The following is a 27215-nucleotide window of genomic DNA, read 5'->3' on the forward strand; positions in this document are numbered from 1 at the left end:
TTATACCCAGAAAATGGGGCAGAAAAACACGTTTTAAGATGTATATTTTAATATTTTGTGCTCAAATTATCCAAAATGTATGCTGTATAACAATATCAAAGATATTCATAGTATATTCGGGAAATATTTGGTGTAATAACGGATATGAGGTCCTTCCCCACTAGGACTTAAACCAACTAACTTTTTGAGTTTCAAGAAGCATATATAGGTTGATGGAATGTGTTATGTATGCAATGGATATACAAAACGTTTTTTATCTTTTTTCTCGTGTATGGTTAACACCTCACATTTCATATTACTCAATTTCGTTGTGTGGCCTTCTCTGACATGGCCTTTGCCTTTACCTAAGCTACAATTCCTAACCATCAATAATCAGCACATGAAGAAACACAAACGCTAAGAAATAAGAGGGTAAACTAGAATAAAGCACCACAAGGCCATACTGATGGTCAGGTATCAAAACATTATCAATAGGCCATTTTGATGGTCAGGTATCAAAACATTATCAATAGGCCATTTTGATGGTCAGGTATCAAAACATTATCAATAGGCCATTCTGATGGTCAGGTATCAAAACATTAGCAATAGGCCATACTGATGGTCAGGTATCAAAACATTAGCAATAGGCTATACTGATGGTCAGGTATCAAAACATTAGCAATAGGCTATACTGATGGTCAGGTATCAAAACATTATCAATTGTTGAAAAACTTGTCTGTTTAGCTTTGAAAACTTTATTAATATATTCATAGATTTTAACATTTACACGGTGTACAATGGTCATACAATCTGTCAACAAGTGAAAGATGTTTCAGATCGTAAATTCTATCACTTGTTTTGATGGTTTTACATATCTGTAGAAAAAAATATGTACTCAACTTATGATCTGCTCTACTCTGTTGGCAACTGTGACGAGACAGAGATGGTATTGATTTCACGATTAACCATAACATTATTTATGTCTCAGAATTACTGATATGGGTATTAACACTTTTACTGATAAGCAGAGAACAATGGTTTGACCTTCCTCAGTCATCTTCAGGTTAACAAAGAGAGAGTTTGATTCTGACCATTGCTGGGCACGTCTTGGGGACAAGAGTATACGATTGTTTACACAATATTTCACTGCAGTCGTGTTAACAGAATGATTAAAACAAAATAAATGATCTTTTTAAAAATATTATTTACAACACAAATGTAAAACTTAAAGGTTGAGATTAGTCATATTCTAAAAACACACAAAGTTGAACAACTATTCTAGCAGTAAACAGTGTAACTGAACAAATTAACCACTGGTTATTTAAGTTGATAGCTTTTGAGATAAATGTAAAGATAAGGATATTATGAGGTTTATAAGTTTAAGATTACAAGTGAATATATTATTAATTAGGGAAAACTGAGGTCAGACAGAAATGGATTCCACGAATTTGTTAAATCACCTGCCCTTAATCAGAATAATGTGTAATGAATCCTACTAGGTTTCAGTTTTGTGCTTTTTTAAAGAAAATTTTTAACCTAAGAGAGTGATCTGTAACTTTTAAAGGCTTTACATAATAGTTCAGTTTAATGTTATAAGAATACATCACTTTTTCAAAGAAGGAAAAACACAGCATTCCATGGAATTGTATTTTATTTACTACCAAGTGCAGATTCAAAAATCACCTAATGTGCAGACTCTTGTAAGGCTGCCATCGGTTCCACCTGAGCTTGCAAAACGGATTCCATACTGGACTCCACCATAGACAAGTTGTTACGCCACTTCACGAGAACTTCCCGAAGTTGCTGCCACTGTGATTTTCCAAATGTACGATGCATCGTGGAACTCACAAGCACCTTCTTGTTGACATGGTCAATTTTAGCTCGAACCAGTTTAGTACGAAGCACTGATTAAAAAACAAAAATAAAGTAGGTTTTTATCTGCTGAAGTTAAAACCATTTTCCTCCTGCATATTGTTTTTGTTAACACAATTAATCAGATATTATGCCAAAGCCTTACTAAAAAAAAACCTTTAAAATTTTACTGTCTCATACGTGCATTAAAATAATTCCAATTTAGAACCTAGTCCTCTTATCGCAAACTACACTTCGGGTAAAGATGTTAAAGGGAATACTTTCTAATAATGTTTAAAATAAGCTATTTATTCTTGGCATATCATCAACATTAAGGAATAACATAAGGAAAATAAGATATAAAGAGATATAAAAACATTAGTATTTAAATGTTGAAACATCAGAAACCAGTAAGCATAGAATTTTTGAAGAAAAAAAAAAAATAAAAAAATAAAAACAATATTCACAGCCACAATTAATCACAATATTTTCTATACAATTAGTTCACTGCTGTAACAAGACACTTCATCAACTTAAGACATTCCAACCACGACTATTAAAGTGTTACACAGTTTACACAAACAGTTTCAGACAATTTTTAGTCTCTCATCAATCACTTCAACTGATTAGTTCTGGTATTCAGTGAAAGGTTTATTTTGCAGTGTCTTGTGGGAGACAAAAGGTAGATCAGAAATTATATATTTACCTTGTTGGATATACATGACTGTTTAAGTTTAATGCAAATGTATGACTTAAATGGTTTATATAGTGTTTGTTTGTTTTGGAATTTCACTCAAAGCAACACGAGGGCTATCTGTGCTAGCTGCCCCAAATTTAACAGTGTAAGACTAGAGGGAAGACAGCTAGTCATCACCACCTACTGCTAACTCTTGGGCTACTCTTTTAGCAATGAATAGTGAGATTGACTATCATGTTATAACACCCCCACGGCTGAAAGGGTGAACATGTTTGGTGCAATGGGGATTCAAACCCGCGATTCTCAGATACAAACAAATTTAAACTAACAGCTCAAATCACATAAGACAAAGCATTCCACACATTTCAAATTCTTAAAAAAACATAATAAGAGTATTTGAACAAACAACCTACATCTAGATTTCCAAAACACAGAATACTATAAGTATTCATGTAAGTGTTTTCAACCTTTGTTTTTCATTATTTATAGAACCCATAAGAAAACTATCTAAACTGCTTAACTGCAATGAACTTTACAATCTATTAACCCTAATTTTTACATGCAAGGAAAAGGCAAATTCAGATTTCTAAGCCTTTCTTTACAGAATACTGAACAATTAACTTGTTATATTGATTAGTATAAACACAAAATAAGCAAGTAATCAAACTAAGATTATCATGTTTAAATGTGGTAAAAATTATTGTTTATGATTTTACCAACACTCATGTTATCAAAACACTGCCATTATAATTTCTCATTTTTTTAATAATTCAAGGCTGTTTGGTTTAACTATTTAACTTAATTATCATGAAAAATAAAACTAATTAAAGTTAATGTCTCTTATTATTACTTTTATCATTATAACTGTCCAATTCTCATAGAATAATCTTATAATCTTATGCATTATGAATTAGGTTTATTGTTGTATTTTATGAATCAAACACCTCAACCAACCTGGCAATGCCAAACCTTGTTTATATAGTAAGAACATCATTTACTTATTTTTTAGAAGCAATATTTTATGGCAAGTTTCTTTATGTGATTGTTTACCAATCATCCATTGCGTTGTTCAACTGCTACAAATTAGCAGTTGTTTAGAATAGTGAGATTACTGTATCATTGTTAGAAGTTTCTAAGTTTCTCATTGATTTAACTGCATCTGAATATTTAGTGTTGTGTAGAATGTTACAGACTTCTGTTAGAGTATAATACACACAAAAATTCATTATTCAATTCTAATTGTAGACTATTAAATCTTGAGTTTGGCACTGAGAGTGTATATTGGCAATTTTTAAAGTGAAATTATAATAAATTGTATTGTAATAAGAGAGTAAGTAAGAACAATTCCTATTGTCATTCATGTTCTAATATAACTGAACTAGCCTGTGTGGGCTTTGACAAAAGAGAGAAATGATTAAAGATCTAGATAGAAGTGTTATAACCACTGTAATGTATATAAACATATGTTTTGACTTGTTTTTAATGTATTATTTTGTAAAATAAGTGGATTGTGTTGCTGTTTGTTTATTGTTAAAACTTATCACCAACAAGTCATAGGCACTTATTGTAAAGAATCTGGATATATACGGTCTGACATAAATACTTTTGATTTTCAGTCTACCATGGACAAATGAGGAGGAATATGGAAAAGAAAATGCAGTTTATGTGATTTTTTGTCAGAAACCTATTTTATAAACACTGTTGCTTTCATTTACATGTGTGTAAAACCATGAATAAGAAATACAGGACTTAATACCATTAATTATCCACAAATTGTATGTTTTAACTGAAGAATGAGTGAGATAAAACATTATATGACTGACAAGCAATTATAAAGTACATTTAAATAATTATGTGGAGATAGTACAATGTGAAATCAATTTTTAAAAACAATATTAAATAACAAATTTAAAACAACTTTTTAGTTGTTTTGTGTGCTCCTTTCAGTTGTGAAAACAGTATTTCTATAAACAATAAAGCAAGATAATGCTGGATACTATATAACGTGTGTGGATGTATATATATATATATATCCACTAGGGTGCATCAAAAACCAAAAAGTTGTGACACTCAGTAGCTCGCTTATAATTTGATTCCATTCAATGAAAAAAATATGCTAGCGTAAAATCAATCCAATACATTAATATTTAGGTTAGGGGTTAGCAATGCTTTCAAAATAACAACGTGCTTCGGAACCAAACGAAAAGTTGGCATTAGTGAAAGGCTAGCTTCGCTTTAGACAGAACCTAGATCAGTGACCGAAAAGCGGCGCAAATTTTGCTTCCTTTTGCAGCTCATATTGGACATAATATCGAGGATCTTGCCATTAGCCCAAGTTCCATAAGGAGGAAACGAATTACTAACCGTACTCTTCTAGCAGCTGAATTGAAGGAAAGTTTTTCTCCAAACGTTCCTTTGACATTACATTGGGATGGTAAGCTGATGCCTGACTTGGTTGGCAGAGAGAAGATCGAACATTTGGCTATTTTAGTTTCAGGTGAAGGTGTAGAGAAGATTCTTTCAGTGCCCAAGATTGATAGTGGGGATGCAAATTCAGTAGCTTCTGAGATCGGATGAGTTTTAATAGAATGGAATGTAAATGACAGAATTAAATCGCTTTGCTTTGACACCACGGCGACCAATACAGGATCCAAATATGGCGTCTGTCTGAGGATTGAAATGTTACTTGAACGTGAGCTCTTGCACCTTGCCTGTAGATATCACATTTTGGAGATTCTTCTGAGCGCTGTATTCTCTACTCTCGTGATAGAGATATCAAAAAGTCCAGATATTACTTTGTTTTTAAACTTTAGAGATTGTTGGCCTAAAATTAATAAAACTAAGTACATAACAGCAGTAGAAGCAATGCCACTCCAAATACAGCCTTGGAAGGATGATATTATTCAATTTTGTCAGAATCTCCTTCAATCTCATCAACCACAGGACGATTATAAAGAGCTCTTGGAATTAGCTGTCATTTTTCTTGGATCTCTTCCACACAAACGTTCTTCAGTTTCTTTCCGTACTTCTGGTGCTGTACATGCGTGCACGATGGATGGCTCGAGCAATATATTCTCTAAAATTTGGATGTTCCAAGAGGAGTTTGGTAGACTGCAACCACGGCCTGCTTCATCTCGTGTTTCATTTGACGCACATTTCTGCAGCAAACTTGGCGATTTGTGTGTCTTTATAACTAAACATTACTTGCTCTCATGGTTTTCAGCTAAGGATGCTTCCGTGGCAGCTCGAAGGGACCTTACACTACTCAAGGAACTTGAATTGCATTAAAATCATATGACTAAGGAAGTTGGTACAAAGGTAATGAATCGGCATTTATGGTACTTATGTGAGGCTGCAGTTGGGCTTGCACTCTTTGATGACGGTGTAACGAATAGCGACAAACTCAAGATGGTCTCAAATATGAATACTGTGAAAGGATCTCCTAGGCCAACTCCACGTTTAACAGTTGATGCTGCAAGCAATGTTGTTTCCAGAAAACTTCCAGATTTTTTTACCACGGCAACAAAGAAAATTTTCTACCATCTGGATATTAGTAGCGCATTTTTATCATTACCACCGAAAGAGTGGAGCGCCTCCGAAGAGTACAAACAAGGAAATAACAGAGTAAAGAAACTTTTTGTGACAAATGACGCAGCTGAAAGAGGAGTAACTTTAATTCAACAGTTTACGGCAAAGGGCTGCACCAAGAACGAAGATCAATTTCAGTATATGATTCAGGTGGCAGAAGAACATCAGCGAACATAATGCGAAGGGGGCAGGCAAGATAAAACTTCAATGAAATAAATTTTTCTTTCAAGTTTTTATGTTTTTGCTAATTGTATAATCAATAAATATTAAATAATTTCGTTAATTAATTTAATTACCATTAACAATGTACTGTAGGGTAAATTTAAGGAAAATAGTGAACTTTGCGAGGGATGAGCGACCCATAAATACTTCGCGATTGAAATGAAACTTTGTCTATGTTCTTTTCTCACGCAGTGGCACAACTGAGCAAAAAAATTGGGACATTTTAATTTTTATCCTTTATCCGCTGACGCACCCTAATATCCACGTATACATGCATTTATTTTAACAAATCTCAAGTACAACAAAATAAAAATTTGCTTATCAACATTGCAAGTAAGGTGCATATATTTACTTACCATCTATAACAAAGCTTTCTATTTCTTCAAATGTTAAATGAAGTTCTTTCTGAATGGTCTCAAATGAAATCTCTTTTTTAGTTTCTCCCATCTGCATGAATGTTAACAATCGCATCTTTTGCATGTTCTGTTCATGAGAGAGGCCTGAAAATAATTGATATAAAAAGGCACTACAATAAATATAACTTGGTGATATGAACTGACTGAATGTCCAAAAAGGAAGTCTGAAATAATTATTATTATTATGTCTTACATTATTGAATAAATCAATGTAAGTACTTTTATACAGTTCTAGTTATAAGAATAATGATTTTAAAATTGGATGAAATACTTTTTACAAACCCTAAAATTGTTCCTGAGTATTGGATCTTTAACATCAAATTTATCAACTTTGAAACATGACACATCAACTTAGAATACGGAGCATATGCATTTTAACTTAAAGATCTGAAATGTAACTAAAGAAGTGTATTTTATCAAACATAACATGCAACTGAAATGTAAGAGATGAGGTCAGATACAAACTTTTATAAACTTATTTTGATAAGAATTATTTAATTAATTTACTCTTCATGTTTTCTGGTGGAGAATTAAAAATTAACTTTCATAAACCATCTACAAAGGTGGAGTCCACATATAGTATTATATTGGGTAATTTACTGTCAGTTTTATGGGTGCCAAATTCTTATATTTATTTGTCTGTGACAACATTTGCCTTTTCACCCAAAGTACATAAAGACTAGCTCAGTTACTTTAAAACATCCTTTGACAAGACATATTATCTCTTACTATAATAGAAGCTATGAAACTCACTTTAGAAATTTACCATTATGGCTAAACCCACACACAGTCTAACTTCACTTTCACTAAGCTGTTCATTTAAATATATTGCCCATCTGAGGCCTAGGACTTCCACAAACTATGAGATAGTATGAAGTAACAATACTTAATGAAACAACGAGAAAAATGTACAGGTCGTGGTAACATGACTTAAAGTATTGTGTTTGTGTTTTTCTTATAGCAAAGCCACATCCGGCTATCTGCTGAGCCCACCGAGGGGAATCGAACCCCTGATTTTAGCGTTGTAAATCTGTAGACTTACCACTGTACTAGTGGGGACAACTTAAAGTAACAATCACCAACTAGTGAACTACACAACATGTAATTTATACACAGTTATGTAACAATCAAACCTGCAACAATTTAACTTCCATACATAACAACTTAACATCTAAGTATTAAATTCTTGTATTAAATTTAAACCAAGCAATTATTTATAACTAACCTTTAAGCTTCTGACAGTAACATCTACTATAGAGAACTAACCAAAACAACTGGGTGAAGTCACTTATTAAATGTAAAATGTAAGATTAATATTGATGGTATTGTTTGTTAGTTACCAGAGGTTTTATGTCCAGCAAAGTTGTGAACCTGTGAGCAGTCAGATTCATGAAATTTCTTTCAGAAAAGTGTGATTAAAAAGTTAACATTCAACCCTTCCATTCAACCCTTCTTGCAATTCTGGGGTAAAATTCTATAACAATATATCTCAGAGAATACATTCAGTTGTAAGACTATGCTGAATCTTACACAAATCTAATATACCTTTTGCACATGTTATTGTATAAAACCAACTCCTAAAAATCATGTGTAATTGTTGAAGAAAGCCAAAATCATATATTTATTATATTGTAGAAAGGAAACATTACCAGATTATAAAATATTATATTTTAGAAAAAACAAAAGTCTAAAGGTGCTAATGTTTAGCAAATGTAGTTGAAACAAATTCTAAATAGTTTTAAGTGATTAATGCATTGTACAATAAATTTATATCAACGATCATGGATTCAAAATTACTTACAAGACATTATATCTATATGAATACACTGCTAAAGAAATGATTTGATTACCTAGAGAGTTTAGAAAATCCTTGTTGTTGTTATAAAACTGAATGTACAAAGATAATTTTTCGGACACAAAGATTGTGAGAAGATCATGAATCAGTTCTCCTTCCAGAAAGCGAACCGGTTTTAGGGCAAGCAAGTGATCCATAAGGAACATTGTTGGGTCAGCTAAGCAGGCTACAATACATCTGTAAACAAATATTTAGCAATGAGCTCTTTAGATAGTAAATAATCTGTGACTTGGAATAAAATGATGTACATATATAAACTGTTAACCCACTTCAGACACCAAAGACCACATCAAAACAATAAATAAGGTTCAAATACTGAAAACAGATTTCTGTTTTAAATTGTTTTTGAGATGAAATAGTGTCCTGATGCAATGTTCCATTAACATTATGAAGTGAACATAGTCAGAATACAGATACTTTTAAAAATACAAAGTCAAAACCCTATATAAAAATATTGTTGTCATTGTTTTTTGATGAGTACAAATGAATGGACCAAATGAAAAGTAAGAGAGTACATTAAAACACAGAAGTAACCTCTTGGAAAAGCCAATAAGATAAGACAGAGCACAAATACAAAAGAAATACTGACATGAGCTAAGAAACGTCTTGATTGGCCGGAACCAAGTTCAAGTAGGAGTGAAGAACAAACATATTTCTATAATAATGTGTACAAAAGAAGAGTTATTAATGACAAGCAAAATAATAGAATACAATTAGATTATCTATAAATGAACCATTATTAATATAAATATAGAGAAACCAGAGAGTAAAACATACAAAAGTTTGATGGCAGTAGAGGCTTGTATATTCACAAGTTTTCCCCAAAAGTTGACTATGCAACGTTTATTGTAGTATTTCCCTTTACCAGTTGAATAGAATGTTTGCTAAACAAGGAATATGAAAACACAAGGTTTTTGACAGTGATGATTTCAATATTCAATGAACCTACCTCCTATTTAGTGGGCCATACATACCTTACACAAATGACAATAAAAAACAGAGTATGTTAGGTTAGAAGTAAGGCTGTGTGTCCTAAGGTTCATCGAGTTGTATTCAAGCATTGCTAAGGATTTTTTTTTCTTGTTAACAGAAATAGTTTGACATTTAAACAGTAATCACACATGCAATAATACTCTGGTGGAATATTCAGTCTTTTGAATAATATACTGGCCATTACATAAAGCTTGTGTATATCAGGCCATCCCATAAGTAACATCCAGAAATTAATATTGGAATTGCATCATCGTTTCTGTCTTTGTAGAAGGCTTTAATGACTAAAGTATGTAGTAGGACATGTATAAAAATGTTCAGACAGATAACAGAAACTAATTCAACTCCACTTTTTCACATCGTTAATCAAACCCTCATGAAGTTGGATGTGTCTGAGGATCAGATTTGGTATATAATGCTTTATGAGTTTAAAAAAGGTAACTACATGACACATTCAAGGTGTTTACGGTGTGGAGTCTCTCAATGAAAAAAAATGTCGAAGGGGGTTTCAGAAGTTCAAATCTGGTGACTACAGCTTAAGTGATGATCCACGTTCAGGTTGTCCTGTTGAGTTTAATGATGACTTGCTGCTGGCTGCACTTGATGAAGATTATCTGTAACAGTTGAAGAACTAGCACAGAAGCTTAATTCAACCTATTCAACAGTTCACCATCATCTGCAACAGCTTGGAAAGATGTCAAAACTTGGAAAATTGGTCCCCCATGATTTGACAGAAGCCAATCTTAGAGCAAGAGTGGACATTTGCACTTCTCTGCACTCTTGTGAACGTAACTCACCTGTTTTGGACAGGTTAGTGACCGGAATTAAAAAAATAGATATTTTATAAAAATGTTAAGTGCTGCAGACAATGGCTCAGTGCAAATAAACTGGTTAAAGCACAGTCCAAAATTATCCTCCACCCAAGGAAAGTCTTGTTAAGCATCTGGTGGGATATTGTTAGTGTGATCCATTTTGAGTTGCTGCCACTCAATGTAATGATTACATCAGACTTATATCATCTATAGTTAAAACACTTGAATGTTGCACTGAAAAAAAAAGGCCTGTTCTGATCAGTTGTAAAGATGTTGTGTTACACCAGGATAATTCACAGCCCCATACAGCAAGGATCACATCTGCAAAGATTGAAGAGCTAGACTGGGGAAAACTTCCACATCCTCCTTATTCTACAGACCTTGTCTCATCTGATTATCATCTATTCTAAAGTTTGCAGAAACTATCTTGATGGAAAAGAGCTTGGAACACATGAAGATATCAAAGCTACCCTCTATACATTCTTTTCCTCCAAACCCCAAGAATTCTACAGAAGTGACATTCAGAAGCTTGCGACTCATTAGCAGGAAGTAATTAATAATAATGTAACATACATTATTGATTAAGTGACATTTGAAATCCTTTCCCTTTCTCTGAACCTAAGATCGGACATCACTTAAGGGATTACCTGATATTAAAATACACATACACAACCGAAACATTAAACATAACAGCTCTTTCCATGAACTGGACCAGATGATTTGGTGAATGATTAGTAAATGCACTATTTCAATAAAATATCCTGAATGGCTAGCGTACAGTACAGAAGTGTAACTTTACACAATGAGTGCTCTCTACAGCAACACTTCCTCTCCTCTTTTTGAACATAGTTAAAATTCTGTATTTTTTCCTTTTAATCAAAGTGTTTCTGTCACTCTGTTCTCTTGACTGTTTATTTACATTACTATTTATTCATTTAGTTGAATAGGAAGCTCTTACAATGCAAGCTTATGGTACAAAGCTATGCAAGCTGTGCAAGTAAATCCAAACAGTAGTAGATAAGTAATGCTCATTTTTATTCTTTTTTGAGATATAAAAACATGATTACAGTTCTATATAGCAAATTTTTAAAATACATGTGAATATCTTCTTTCATTTGTTCACAACTTGTCACGGCTCGACTTGTGTGTGTTACAATCTAGTGTTCAGATAATGGCAACTGTTGGTGTCATACACATTACTATAAACAACTTTCTTAACCTGTAAATGGCAGTTGTCATCAACTGATGCTGTTGTCTACAGCATTCTTGTTGTTTAAGAGTTAAAAGAAGAGATTTTAATATCTTGTGATAATCCAAAATTTTTCATAAAATAAAAACAAGCACCTTAAACTACTATAAGTAGTTTTTAGAACAACAACTACAACTTGATCTATTTACTGATCATATCATCATACCTATGAGCATCATCTCTGGCATGAGAAGCATTATCTTCAGTGTAAGTACCCAGAAGTTCAATCATTACTTTGGATGCAAGTTCACTATATACAACACAAAATTATTTAAATTAAGCAAGCTACACCCTTTGTAAAACATTTTTAATTTCACCAAATCACTAGACCTAAATCCAAAGTACTTTTATTACAAAAAAAACAATGCAAGTACAGTAACTAAAACATTCCTTTAAAGCAATATTCACAGAAAAGTATTAAATTCCATATTAAGTTGTTTTAATTCATTTTAAATAAGCTAAAATTATTAGTAAATGGGAATAATTCAACTAGAAATCCCTTAATAATTTAAGTATCAAAGTTTTCTCTAGCAATCTTTAAAGCAAGAGCAAAATGTATGCAAATAAGTGTAATTAAGAATGGTGTATTGGTGATGCTTTGTAGAATGGACGGCAACTGCCTGTTGTGGTGACACAAGCGTACAGGAAGATATTTATGAAGTCTTCCGCTTTTCGAAACGTCGTCCTCTACGCTTGCGTCTCCACAACAGGCAGTTGCCGTCCATTCTACAAAGCTTCATCTTGAATACTCTGCCTAAACAATCTATCAAAGAAGAATGGAGTACTGTTGTATAAAAATCTGAGCTATGTTACTTAATTTTGGCTTTTATCTTATATGCATCTATTCTAAAACTATTATTGATGTAATTGGTGCTAATGATTAATACTGGTAAAAATAATTTCCAATTGCAAGATGATGGGAAAAAACAATATTAGGTTTTCAGTGTTAGTATGTTTCTCAATAACTCGGAAAAAATTATAATAGACAAACAGCTAATACTAATAAAATTCTGGTTTTTAAACAAGAATAAATCATAAAGTAATTTCAAAATTAATTCACTAAAATCATGGTATATTATGCTACATAAGTTGGATCTTTTAGTAGCAACAAACCAGTTGTTAAATATGAAAAACATTCCTTGTGTTTGTGTAAATTTTCTATAATCTACAACTGGAAAATGTTGTTGTCATTTATTGTATCTCTAATTAAAATTTACCTTTTTCATATTACCTCAACATAGTTTGCAGTTTTATCTTTTCCAATGCTCAAAATTTTAACAGAGATAATGTTCTTACATAATTTTGCTATAAATACATACATACTGAATTATCTTAAGTTATTCTATGTGAAATACAACTCATTTGTTTCTATTTTTTATGCTGTACAAAAATGTCCCATAACCTTAGCTGTCTTACTTTATGAAGAATCATTTAAGGAACCAATGTGTTCAGATTTTAATAAGAGCTGATCAACAACTATAAAAAGAATTGATTTCAGAAGTATCTTTACACTTTGTCATTTTTTTTTCTCATAAAGATAAAATTCCCAAATTAATTAAGTCACTGTCTACAAATATGCCTGTCTTTTGTCTTCAAATATGTCTTCAGTGTACACTAATTGAAGTGTACACTGAGAAACAGCATGTAAGCCCTAAAATGTCTATGCCTCCTTAGTATCTATTATCAAGACAGAAACTGCACAAACTGTTTTAATAATAAAGAAATAACATTTGTTATGCTACTGTAGTTGTGTTTTTATCACTCTGTGGTAAACACAAATGATATATCAAATCTACCTTTGCTTGTTTTCTTGTAAAACTTCGTGAAGAAGTCTCAGAAGTTTCTTTGCCTTCTCTGTGCTGACGTTGTTTTCTTGGAACCAGCATTTCAGCTTTAGTAAGATTGAAGAAGTATAATCTGAGACATAAACTTCAACATGAAACTATATGCACTCAATATTCATAAATACATATACAGTTACACAGCTTGATACATGGGTCAGTATTCAAGTAACAATGCGGGAAAGTCCATAAACCTCCAGCACTTTCAAATATTTCCCTCTGCTCAGAATCAATTAACATTATTAAATCACCTTTAACTTGAAAAGAAATAACTGTAGTTTATTATATTTCTCAAGCTATATAAATATAAATGATATCAATCTCTCTGCTACACTGTACGTTCATTTGATAAAAGATAAACAGTTAATCATGATACAAAGCCCACTCTTCATTTCATTTCAAGTAAAGCACCTTGAAAGTATTTCTTTATGATAAAATTTACCTTGCATAAGAATTTATATTAACACTCCTACGAAAAGTGAGGCCTAATAGGCCCCAGAGCAACTTGAAAAGTTATTAATATTAGGCTAATAATTTTGAATTTAAATGAAATTGCCATTTAAATCCATTAATGAATGGATTAACGAGATTCCCACTGTCCCTATCTACTATCTAGCGAAACCACAGCCAGGGGAACGGGCTTGGAGAAATTAGGACTAGAAACGTCTTTTCGTAGGAGTGTTAACAAACATGAAACTTGCATTTATTTGACATTGCTACTTTTAAAGGCATGAAATTACAGTTATATCAAAAAAACATACCTATAAGTATATAGAATCATTAAAAACATTAAAACTATTTCAAATGCAAAAATAAAGAGAACTAAAATTCTATCTTAAAACTATTTTAACAGAGAAAGGACATATTTTTCAATATCCCAAGTTGCATTTTTAAACTGAAAGTTTAAAATGTGTGACACCTAAACTTATTCAGCCTGAAATTCATTTGTTTTTCAGCTATAAACCAACTATTCCCATTTGTGACATTAAAAATAGTTACAAACGTTATTACCCTAAGCTTGAATTGTAAACTATTTTAAGCAGCATGGCTGTATCTTACATATTAGATGAGCTGAATTTCAAGTAAAGTTACTCAATTATCATCTGTATACCAGACTAATTATATGATCCATTACACAATTAAGACATCAACAAATAAATGTTTAAGTTCTACATGATGGATCTAATTTTAAGTCCACAAATATCAACAATTCTCTGCTTATAAGGGTGAAAAGAACTCTGACTTTTGCTAATTGAGTTTTGACAATTGATGTTTTTTTTTTTCATTTTTCATACAAGTTATTTCTAACTAATGCAACCCACAGTTCTAAGTAAATAAATGAAATTATTTCAAAAATTCTTATTTAAAACATTGTTATCACTTAAGTTTTTAAAACAATCCTCTAGAAAAAGGGTATCAACCCTATTTCACCCTGGGGAACAAAATTAATGAATAAGCCATGGTTCATGAACCCCTCCTCCCAACTTAATGGTAACTTAAGTTGCTAGTTTAGAACCAGCCACACATGATACAAAGACATGGATCACATTACAGAATATGTGGATGTAGTCCTATTAAAGGATATTGGGACATGTTGTGAGAAATGGTAAAAAACTTGTGTGGTTCATGTGTTTAACACCCATGCTCTCCAAGTAACACTGCAAGATACATGATATTTCACACTGTTTGCTACAAACATTCAGTAGATATATATTACATACCTTCCTGACATCAGTAAAAACAGAACTGATGCTGTCAGTCTGGCCTGCTATTCTTACGAGGCTGTAATACACATCAAATAGCAGTGGAGAGTCTTTTAGGAGGCCTTCGTATAGGTTCTGCAGCCTATTAATTAATAGAAAGACAATCAGAACTTTAAAACATACCCAATATTACATATTTCTTTTGTCCATATACAACTTAAATATTTCTAGAAAACATGTCTGAAGCCAAAAGGATTGATTATGAGAGCAGTTTAAAAAACGATTTAAATAAATATTGTTTGTCTGATTCAGTATATTCACAAGATTATAACATTATAATATATACCATACATATGTAACATATGTTTTCAAGTCTTCTTATGCTATGCCTCTGAGTGCACAGCATATCGATTTGTATGCTTTTATTGTTCCATAGAATCTACAGCATATACTAACCATCTTTATCTGTATTTCCACATCAATGTAGTTGCTTTGGGTATGCACAGTATCCACAGGAAACTTGTATTTTCCAGTGGTTACAGTTCATATTGTACAGGTCAAGTGATAGTCGTGTGACTTAAACAGGACAGTGGGCTTTCATAGTTTTTGTTTTTTTTTGTAAACCTTGAGACATTTCTAACAATCGCTGTTTTTTCTCTTGCAGTCATATGTTATTGTTTCATTGTGATAAACTTAAAAAAAAGGTAATTCATTATTTCACGTGTACAAGAAATATCATGTTCTACATGTACAGAAATAGTAGAGCTGTGAACACTGGATTTCTGTAAAGTGTGCACTGTAAGTATAGATACTGAGATGAATACATCACAAATCCAAAAAACACTGACATAATAAAATAAAAAAGACAAAATTCAGTAGAGGACTAAATATTAGTGTTACATTGAATGGGTTAAAGTAAATTATACAGTTGACAGAAGATCCATACGTTTATATAACTTATTACTTTGATTCATTTTCCCATAAAGAAGAAACCAAATACACTACATGTAAAGAAATTCAGAACCAAAAAGCAAAATGCTGAGTATCAAGCAAGTCAACTTACAAAGAATTTACACTTTATTGTAAAACAAGAATATATTACGTTTGTTTCAAGTTTTTACAAGATAGAAACAAACACTGTCCAGAAAACCTAAAAACCAGCATCACCACTTCCATTATTGTTTTATAGAATAAAGTGATCAACCCATATCAGTTAACAGTAATTTTTCTCAACTTACAAGCAGCACCCCCCATGGCACAGTGATTATGTCTGTGGACTACACCACAAAAAACACACACCAGGTATTGATGCCCTTTGTGTGGTTTTCTTCTTAATAACAAACAACAATGCATTCTAAAAGGTTTTGGAACAGCTTACACAATAGAAGTATGGTCTAGAACTTAAAAAAAAAGAGAGAGAGAAAAGAAAAGAAGAAGGGAGCCCAGGTAAGAGCTAGATGTTTAAAACAGGTATACACCTAGTGGTAATTTGAAAAAAATATATACCTTTTAAAGTGATTTTATTTAATTAACTGACACAAAGTGTTTTATGTTTGAGAAATGTAATACTTAGTAATAATTAAAGGGAGGTTGTAGTTTATACAATATGATAAAAGAAATAATGCTGACAAAATTTATTTGACTATATACATGTGTGTGTGTGTGTTGATAAAAATTATTTTAAACTGTATATAGTGTTTGATAATAACTACTGAACTCACCATACGTGTTAAACAATACTGAATGACACAAGTCTTAAACTTTATTTTAACCTCATGTGTACAGGTGGAGTTCAAAGTGTGCACACCCCAGTCTTGTATACCTGTAGTTCATCATATATTATGAACCTAATGTCAGAATTATCAGTTTGTCATGTTACCATAAACTGATGATTTTGTGAAAGTTAATGTTAGAAAGGATTGAAGAAAAACCAGATACAATATAAAAGAATACTAAAAAATAAACTTTAAATGTGCAGTTAACGGGTCTTAGAGTGGCTGTGTTATCAATTAGGTGGATACAGAAAACTTAACTTACCTGTCTTTTCTCGTGCGTGGTGCACATTAGATTATATTATTACTTTTCTAATTTACTGGATTTCTTCTTGAAACTTTATGATGGACAACAGTATTTTTACTTTTCAAACAATCATCACCTTGCAGTCCAACTTGTCATGTTCAGATCAGACTGATTGAGTCACTTTACAGACATATCTGTTGTACAGAAACTTTACTAACACATCCAATATTTTTGTGTACAACAAACTTGTGCTGTTCACTAATATTCTGCCATATTTCATGAAGAAGCATTTCACATGTTCAGAAAAAATAACTTCTTCAGTATGTGGATGTTCACCAGAACAACCACATGTAGATACTTTAAGTCACTTATATAACAATTTTAAAAAAGAAAAAATGCAAAACATTCTGACAAATTCATGTGCAGACACCATTCTTATGACACTTTAATTTATATGTTCCAGAATTCAACACTTACACTCTCAAACAGATTTGTCCAGTTCTAACAGATGGTGTCTTGGTTAATTTTTCACAAAAAGCATACATCAGGTTGTCACATTGATCAGGAGGTACAAGGACTAACAAGGAGACAATACTGTTCAACACCGATTCAATATCTAGAAAGAGACGAACAGGATCAACATGTATTCCTGATTTTTGATGCACAGACATGTTACACCTGACAGTTTTTCACTTCAAATCCCTCAACTGAAATGAATTATTAGCTGCTGTTTTTAATGTTTGTATTCTTTTGAAAGGAACTGAACATACCTTCTTAAATATAAAAGGATATAAAGAGAAATTAGCCTGCTTCTGTGATATATTTACATGGCTAACCATCACATCTAACATTAAATACATTCATATAAACATAAAATATGAGTCAACAGGTATACATAACTACTGAGCACATAGTTATCAATTTTAAATTCAATTATTTGTACGAGACTTTAACAGTTAGAATAGTAAAAACTGGAAAATACCTTTTATGAGTTATTTACCTGTGCAAGTTATGACTCTAATTAATTAAGCTGAACATCCTGGAACTATATGAATAGTTGAAACAGTTACTATTTAATAGTAACATTCAAAATTTATTTCAATTGTTTATTACCAATGTTTTTCAATAAATCTGGCATCAAGATATAGCTTAAGATTCAAATTTTTATATTTACTTTTCTGTGTTTTTTTTTCTAAAGTGTTTTTCAGGTTTTCTTTCTATTCCTGTAAGATCTCAATTTGCATGAATTACATTTATATTTATTATTATTTATATTTGGATTATTTATAATCAGTTGAACAAGGTTTTAATTTACTGAATCTTAACAAGATTAGAGTCATTCAGGAAACAGGTTTTGAGTAATTTGGTCTCAGTTTTTTTATATGCTACTGTTTAAACTTGGCTTTTCCAGCTACCAGAATTTTTAAAACTAAGTTATGTCTTAGTTAGAAAGCCAGGAAATTACAATAGTTTTAGTACCTTTTAATTTTTTGTGTATAAATATTTTATATTTTAAATTTCTTATGCTCATTTATTAAGATTATATTAACACTCCTACCAAAATGTAGGGTTCAACTTCCTCCAGTATCAATAAATAATTACTAAAATGTTAAAATCAGAAAGGCATTGTGTTAACTATGAAATCTTAAATGTCTAAAAAAAAAAAAAAATTATTAGCAAAAAAATAATGCATGATATAATTCAATACTGTGTTTATAACAACTTGTTGTATGCTTTCATACAATAACTTGTTCTACGCTCTCACCGAGTGATTTATTGCTATTACACTAGTCGAGTAGTTAGACGTGGCTCGAAGAGAAATAACATAAGGTTAAAAGACTTAATATGACAGGACAAAAAATCATAATTGTCTATTACAATCTACAGTCATTCTAACAAAACAAATATACTTTTAATTCTAATTCATACTTTAAAATTTTTATTGGGAAAGTTGCACATTCATTTAAGAGGTTCTACACGTTATGTGAATGAAATATAATGAAGTAAAGCATTTTTACTGTTGACATACAAATCATCTTGCCTCAGAGTAATTACAGTTTGAACTACACCAACACACAAATCTTTACAATAAATACCTTATTAAAAATTGGTTATTCTTTTATGCACAATATATTTGTAATGTTCACCAAAAGGTTACAAAATTCCATTACATGCAATAAATTTGAAATTAAAGTAAGCACTCACCCTTCAATATGAGTATGGTCCAGTGGAATGATCCCATGTGTAGTGTTAATGCAATCTTTAAAGATAGTTGGCTAACCATATCAAATATTGTTCAAAAGGTAGCTCATGATACTGAGATTTAGTATTAATACGAATGGTGGTATATTTCAAACCAGTTAGAATTAGTTTAAGTTGTTAACAACCAACAAAACTTAAAGGTGTGATAAATAGAAAAATATTTTAAGAGAAATCTATGCTGTACTTTTGAAACTGATATTTTACTAGTAAAATGAATTGAGTTTCTTTACCTGCTTCACTTTGTTCTTTGAAGCACACATCACAAACACCAATTATCTGCTGCAGATCTATAAGGAAGCCCTCTGGTGAGTTTTCTTCAGAAATATCAGCTCCCAAGCTTTTGAAGTAGCTTCTCAAATCTTGACACTATTAAAAACAGGATAATTATTGAACTGTTAAAAGAAACTAGGATGCTAAGTATCATTACAAAAAATGCCTTAAGTTCTAAACAAAAACCGAAGCACCACAACAAAAATACAGGACAATGTTATTTTTATCAGTTGTTATTTTGATTTCCTACAAAATAGTTAAATTTTGAAACTGACTGAAGAAAATTTTAAACTGAAGCTGTAAACAGCTCAAGTTTAACACAAGAGTACCATTTTTATAAAATGTGTATATAATCAGTAATGATGAGAAAACCCACTTGTAGAGAAAAATACGAGGTCTGTTAAAAAAATATGCGGACTGTTTGAATTGTGCGGCTCCAGTTGGTTCCAGGGGAACCCGCTTGGTGTCGCTAGGTTCGCACAGATCAGCTGATTACGACGCCATTTCCCGATTGCAGATATCTTCATTTGTGTATCAGCTACTCGGTTTTAAGTGAAGTGCAATTTTTTCATTTGGCGGATTTCAGAATGAATGACCTGAAGGAGCAACGACTTGCTGTGAAATTTTGTGTTAAACTTGGAAAATCTGCAACTGAAACTTTTGCTATGCTTAACACGGCTTTACGGTGATGTTGCTATGAAGCGTACGGCATGTTTCAAGTGGCATGAAGGTTTTAAGGATGGTCAACAGTTCATTGAAGATGAGGTACAAATACTGTCATAATTAATTACTAACACAAACTCACATTCCTTGGATTGCATTTCTGCTAGTATTTAGTAATAGTGTAATTAAACAACGATTGCACATCTGTTGATAGATGCTGATATAAATAGCTACGTTCAATTTTATTTTAACTTTTCTCTGATTACTTTGGTGGTGGTGGGGGGTTTGATGGGTCAAAGATTCTTACATCACAGATTTTCTTACACTATGTGTATATTCTGCATGTTCAATTTCAATGAAATGTGTTATGAAGTGAGGTAATGAGAGGTGCCTCCTTCCAATGACTTTCTTCATTTTTCAATTTTAAGAAGAAATTTATAGTTAAAATAAGAAAGTCACATTAACTTCACTTCGTCACCCAGAAAGAAAAACTGAGCAAACTACATTTAGACTTTGAAATTTATGTACCTTTTCTAATTTAAGTTATACAAATTTGAGTTATTATAATGTCACAAATTGTAGCCATGAACTAGACAGAGTAAGGGTGAAGGCTGAGAATGCAGTGCTAGGTTTACAATGAGACATTATTAGAAAGAGTTAGAGACAAGTTCTGTAAGCATCCAGGTATCGATATTTAACAAATTTAAACTTTGCTTACAGTGAGGAAAAAGAAGATTAATAGGTTTTTAAAATGGAAGAATCTTCTATGATTAGACATACTGATAAAGTTATATGTAGTGGAGAGTACAGAAAATGGATGACTAGAATCTGATTAACAGGTGATAGATACAGTATAGTACATCACAGAAAGCTTTGACAGCTTAGTTGTTGGTACCAAGAAAGATTCTCTGTTTGTCATACATGTATGAACAAATGATGATGGAAATCCTGAATTAAAACAACTGTGTAAAGCACATATTCCACACACACACACTAGGGGTTTTTGGTGGATTTTATTCTATAAAAATAACAAAAAACTCGTACACCTTTGGATTCCACAGTTACAAATTAGTAGATTTACAGTGCAAGTTCAATTATGCAATTAATAAGTAATGAAGAACAATTAAAAATTGTGAGCTGATCTTTTATTCCATGTTACATTCCTATTGGAACAATGTTAACAAAATGTGAAGGATTTATCACTCTACCTGTTAACCTCATAGTGCATGATAAAATGTAGTCCCATTGATATCCATCTGCTTCAAACTCATAAAAGTGTATTTATATTATATCAATAGATAAAACCATCAAAAACCAAATGTTCATTCTGAAGTGTTAGCTTACCTGTGTACCTCGGAAAAAAACGATATTTTGTAACAACACTGGTTTTAAATTTAAAATACCACAATCAACAGTTCTGATAGATAGTAACCCTTATTCATTATACATCATATCATGGTGTAACTGATACACCATTTGTAGCCATACCCAATTATATCAAAATATAGCAAACTGTTGTTATGACAACACAGTCTGCTTAGGACTGAAGATACATATAGTCTGTTTACAATCTCCATTTATCATTTTTTTGAGATGCTGTTGGTTTGATCTGGACAGATATATCAGTTTACGCATTATGTTGTCTGCAAAGCAAAGTTTACCGGGTATCCTCATTTCTACCAATTCACTGATTTTAAATAGATTTAAAGTTTTATTTCTGTGTTTTCAAACAGTGAGCACTTCTGAATCCAATCAAACTGGTCAGACTAGAGGGCTACTGTTTGATGCATCAATGGTCTTCACTGATTCAGCTACTTCAATACATTGGTTTCGGTTTTATCATTCCTTTGCTGACAAATGGGAGACAAAATATTTAGTGATTTTCTCAATGGTTTTGTTTATCAAAGTCAATTTCAAACTAGTGAGAGTACAGTTGCCTTAAAATATAATACTGTATTTGTGTGTTACACTCTGGTATTACAAAACTGTGCAAAACTGTTAGGAGAAAAGTAAAAATTAGCCTTCAGGCTGCTTACAAAGAACGATATAAGGTAAATCACAGGTGAAACAACAACATGTTATTAATCTTCATATTAAATAGAAGTGTTTGAGTTCATTAAAGAAATAATATTTTTTGTGTTCTACTTCTACAATTGCAGACAGTCTTTCTGGCACTGTTGCAACATATTTAATGAAGGTGTCCTTTGTTACTTGGAAGTAACTTCTGATTTATCAAGTTTTTGATCTACCAAATCTCAAATCTGCTCAACTGGATTAATATCATGGCTCTGTGGGGGCCACTGCCACATTTGAATAACTCCAGCAGCTTCTTTTGTGGTTAAGTAATTTCTGTATAGGTTGGATGAGCAGTTGAGGTCATTATCTTCTTGGTAGTGGAATCCTTTACCAATAATATGCAAGCCAATGGGTACACCATGATGGATCAGTATCCGATGATACTTTCACTGGTCTATTATTCCAACTATTTTGCAAATATCTCCTGTTGCCTCAGCAGAAAAACATCCTCCAAACCATCTGCTATGAAGCATCTCTCTCATGCTATGCATTGAGGTAAATATCTATCACCTTTCTTCAGCTGGATGTGCAACATATGCTTTAGACCAAAATTTTAATCTTGGACTTATCCATTCATAACATCCTCTTCCAATCATCAAGTCCAGTTTTTGTACTTTTTAGCACATTTCAGTCTCGTGACAACAGTTGGAGTTCAAAGCAAAGGTTTTTTAACTGCCACACAACCAAATATTCCATTCTGGTTGAGTCTTCATGATACTGTAGATCTGGACACTTTTCTGTCATATGGTTCATGATTGTTTATCTCATGCTTGAGATCAGTAACAGTCTTCCTTCTATCCTGAAGGCAACATAAACAAAGATACTTAACATTAGTATCCTTGAGTTTAGGTGTTCTACCTCTTACTTTCCCATCTTCAAGTTTGCTTGTCTAGGTCTCATGATCTAGAGTGTACTTAACAGTGTTTGGGGAGCATTTTGAGTCTGCAGCAATTTGTCAGAGAGTGCAACCAACATCAAATAAAGCTTTCATGTGAACTTTCTACTATACTGATTTTGGGGCCGTGGCATGACAACCAAATTTAATATATAGTGCTAAACACTGTTTTTTATCAAGGTTTATTTGTGGAGTACCATTAAATTGATTTCTTCCAGCATACACAGGTACCATGTATAGCTTCTTTCTATATACTTAAAAAACTGCATGGGGCACCATAACAGTTATTTCAGACCCTAAATTTAATAAGTATGTTCATTCAAACAGAACCCTTATGACATGACCTTGGTACAATTATATGGTAATGGTTAAGTATTCTTACCCTGGCTCATTCAGTTGTCAATGTGGGTCAGTGAACCACTACCAATGTTGAAATGTACATTCAGTAATGCCAAGAAAGAATTAACCCCATAGAATGGAAGGAATTCAATAACAAAATATTTTATCATTCTAACACTCATTACACACACACACACACACACACACACACAGGCATGTACATGCTTAAATTTGTACAAGGTTAAAAATGTTTATAATATCAAATTTGAAATAATTATCATGCAAAACAGAGTCCAACTCATAGAAGTTTTCTGACATTTGTTAATTATCACATCAAACTCCCTTTCTCTCATTTATACCAGTGACCAAGAAAGTTATTTCTTCACAAATTCACGTGCACAAATCATATAAGTGCATTCCTTACACAGTACCCACATTAATTTTCACCTTCTTAAGTTTTTTTAACTTAAAAATAAAACGAAACTTTCAATTTCACTTAAGCTAGACAATTCATTTTAACAATAATATTCGATCAGTCCTACTTAATACTTACTAACTAAACCTTTTGTTTACCACCTTATCCGAAGGTCTAAAAATTATTCAAACTTAGAATCAAGTTCGAAGCCTGTTTTTTGTTTTCTAAAGAGACAACATTAATAAACCAAGTGTTGGAACGTTAAACCAGAGCACTCAAAAGGCAGTATCATATGCGGTCAGGTACGAGTTTGTGACAACATATGGTTAAGCCTAATTCAACATTTCATAAATGAACTCTACCAATGGTTATACCTGGATGTCCTCAGTGATGTCAATAAATGCAGGTACGCTCATTTCTTTTTACAAAATAATGGTGTACAGATACCGAAAAAATAGAAACTCTCAATATAGTTTGCGGTAGATTCTCATAAACGTGGTTCTAATACTATACTAAACTCCATGTACACACGTAAAAGAGGGCAGCACATGCACACTTATGTTTGTGGTAAAATACGAACTAATATATACTGTTGAGTATTTAATAGTACGTCAGATTATCCATTGCTGGCCAAAATCTTAAGGCCGATGAACATAAAGAAAAAAATATGTATTTTGCGTTGTTAGACTCAACCATTTATTTGAGCAGAGCTTCAAAAGATGAAAATAAGAAAAGGGTAAATAAAAATAAGAAAACTGTTTTAGCATTTAATAGGGAAAATGTGAACACTATGAAATTAGCCTAAACACTAGTTGGTCAAAAGTTTAAGACCATACTGAAACAAAGCGATAATCGGTAAACACGTAACGAAATTTAGTCATTCGTTTTCAAGCATTAGCGTTGTCAACATCTCCTGTGTTGCATTTGATAAGAACATGGCAAAGGCTAAAACGTTGACAGAGTTTGAATGTGGCAAAATTGTCCAGCTGCAAAAGCAAGGTCTCTCTCAACATGCCATCGTTGGTGAGATTGGGCGTCGTGAAACTGCTGTTGCAAATTTCTTAAAAAGACCCTGAGGGATACGGAACTAGAATTTCAAGTGGTCGGTCCAAGAAAATTTCGCCGGCGTTGAGCAGGAGGATTCGACGGGTTGTTCAGCAAAACACCAGCCGATCGTCAAACCAAATTAATGTCTTTACGGACGCAGAATGTATCTCAAGAACAATGAGACAGCATCTACGAGAAAAGCCTTTAAAACCCGTAAACATCTTCAAAGGCCACACCATGAAACAGTTCAGTTAAACTTTGCTGAGAAGCACCAAACATGGGGCGTAGAAAGGTAAACAAAGGTTTTGTTCTCTGATGAGAAAAAAATTTAACCTGGATGGTCCAGATGGTTTCCAACGTTACTAGCACGATGAGGATATCCCACCGGAGACATTTTCTACACGACACAGTGGAGGAGGTTCCATCATGATCTGGGGTGCTTTCTCCTCCCATGGAACAATGGAGTTTCAGGTTATACAGGGGGCGTCAAACAGCAGATGGCTACATTGGCATGTTGGAGAGAGCATCCTTATTGACTGAAGGCCGTCGCTTGTGTGGAAATGACTGGATCTTTTCTTTTAGCAGGACAACGCTGCAATTCACAATGCCCACAGAACAAAGAACTTTTTCATGGGGAATAACGTGATTCTTTTGGACCATCCAGCGTGTTCGCCTGAACTGAACCCCACTGAAAATGTTTCGGGGTGGATGGCAAGGAAAGTATATAGAAATGGACGTCAATTCCAAACAGTGCATGATCTTCGTGAAGCCATCTTTACCATTTGGAATAACATTCCAGTCAGCCTTGTGCAAATGCTTATATCGACCATGCCAAAGTGAATGTTTGAAGTTATTTGCAATAAGACCTCTTGTTGGGCATTTTCCACTCTGTTTAGAACTTCTTTTTGGTGTGGTATTAAACTTTTGACCAGCTAGTATTTAGACTAATTTCATAGTGTTCACGTTTTCCATATTAAATGCCAAAAATGTTTTTTATTTTTATTTTCCCTTTTCTTATTTTCATCTTGTGAAGCTATACTCAAATAAGTGATTGAGTCTAACAACGCAAAATACATATTTTTTTCTTTATGTTCATTGACCTTAAGATTTTGGGCAGCAGTGTATTTAAGCAGCAACGTATGCTTGTACTTTCTCATTACACATGAAAAATGTATGTTAATATTATTGCGCATAGTTATACAAAAAATAATCTATGGTTATCTGTTCTTAATTTTGAATTAATAGACAAGAAAGGAAGATTGTCTGAATAATCCAGTGCTTACCAGGAAGACAGTGGTGTGTCATCACGAGGGCTGTTAGAATCCGTTACGGTGTATATATTTGTTTTTTTGTTTTTTAATTTCGCGCAAAGCTACACGAGGGCGTTCTGCGCTAGCCAACACTAATTTTGCAGTGTAAGACTAGAAGGAAGGTAGCTAATCATCACCACCCACCGCCAGCTCTTGTACTACTCTTTTACCAACGAATAGTGGGACTGACCTTCACATTATAACGCTCCCACGGCTGAAAGAGCAAGCATGTTTGGTGCGACGGGGATTCGAACCCGTGACCCACGGATTACGAGTCGAACGCCTTAACCCACTTAGCCATGCCTGACCAAGACAGCTGATAAACAGCATTTACCGTTAACCCTGAGACAGGCTATTTTTATTCGACCCAACAGTAAGATTTGACCATCGCTCTTATAACGCAATTACTGTTACAAAGTAAGGTGCTTGTGTTTGGTAGAATTAGGTGCGAACTTGAAATCCTGTGATTCATAATCTGGATACGCTTACTATGACCAGATTAATAGTGACTTAAAAATAAAGAAATTTAATGGGGTTGACATTAACTAGTAATTCAACATATTTATTTCTATCTTTTTCAATTCTAATTCCTTAAAAAGCTGAATTTGTTTGTGTACTATTAAGCACAAAGCTACATGATGGGTCTCTGTGATGGGCCCACACAGTTATTGAAACCTGATTTTTACCGTTTCAGCTTTCGGACTTGCCTGGTCTGG

General features: G+C 32.7%; 1 protein-coding gene across 1 annotated transcript; it reads right to left on the reverse strand.

Moving 5' to 3' along the window:
* Nucleotides 1–1612: 1612 nt before the first annotated feature.
* eIF3m (eukaryotic translation initiation factor 3 subunit m) lies at nucleotides 1613–24695 on the reverse strand. The gene is made up of 9 exons (XM_076513837.1): nucleotides 24517–24695; nucleotides 19715–19850; nucleotides 17700–17838; nucleotides 15222–15345; nucleotides 13456–13550; nucleotides 11826–11909; nucleotides 8604–8785; nucleotides 6694–6837; nucleotides 1613–1883 (listed from the first exon to the last, which is right to left on the reverse strand). Exons 1-9 carry the CDS (start codon nucleotides 24556–24558, stop codon nucleotides 1663–1665), a joined length of 1167 nt encoding a protein of 388 aa, XP_076369952.1. The 5' UTR covers nucleotides 24559–24695; the 3' UTR covers nucleotides 1613–1662.
* Between the last annotated feature and the right edge of the window lie 2520 nt (nucleotides 24696–27215).

The sequence above is a fragment of the Tachypleus tridentatus genome, chromosome 7, assembly GCF_004210375.1.
Source record: "Tachypleus tridentatus isolate NWPU-2018 chromosome 7, ASM421037v1, whole genome shotgun sequence".
In the NCBI taxonomy this organism is placed as follows: domain Eukaryota; kingdom Metazoa; phylum Arthropoda; class Merostomata; order Xiphosura; family Limulidae; genus Tachypleus; species Tachypleus tridentatus.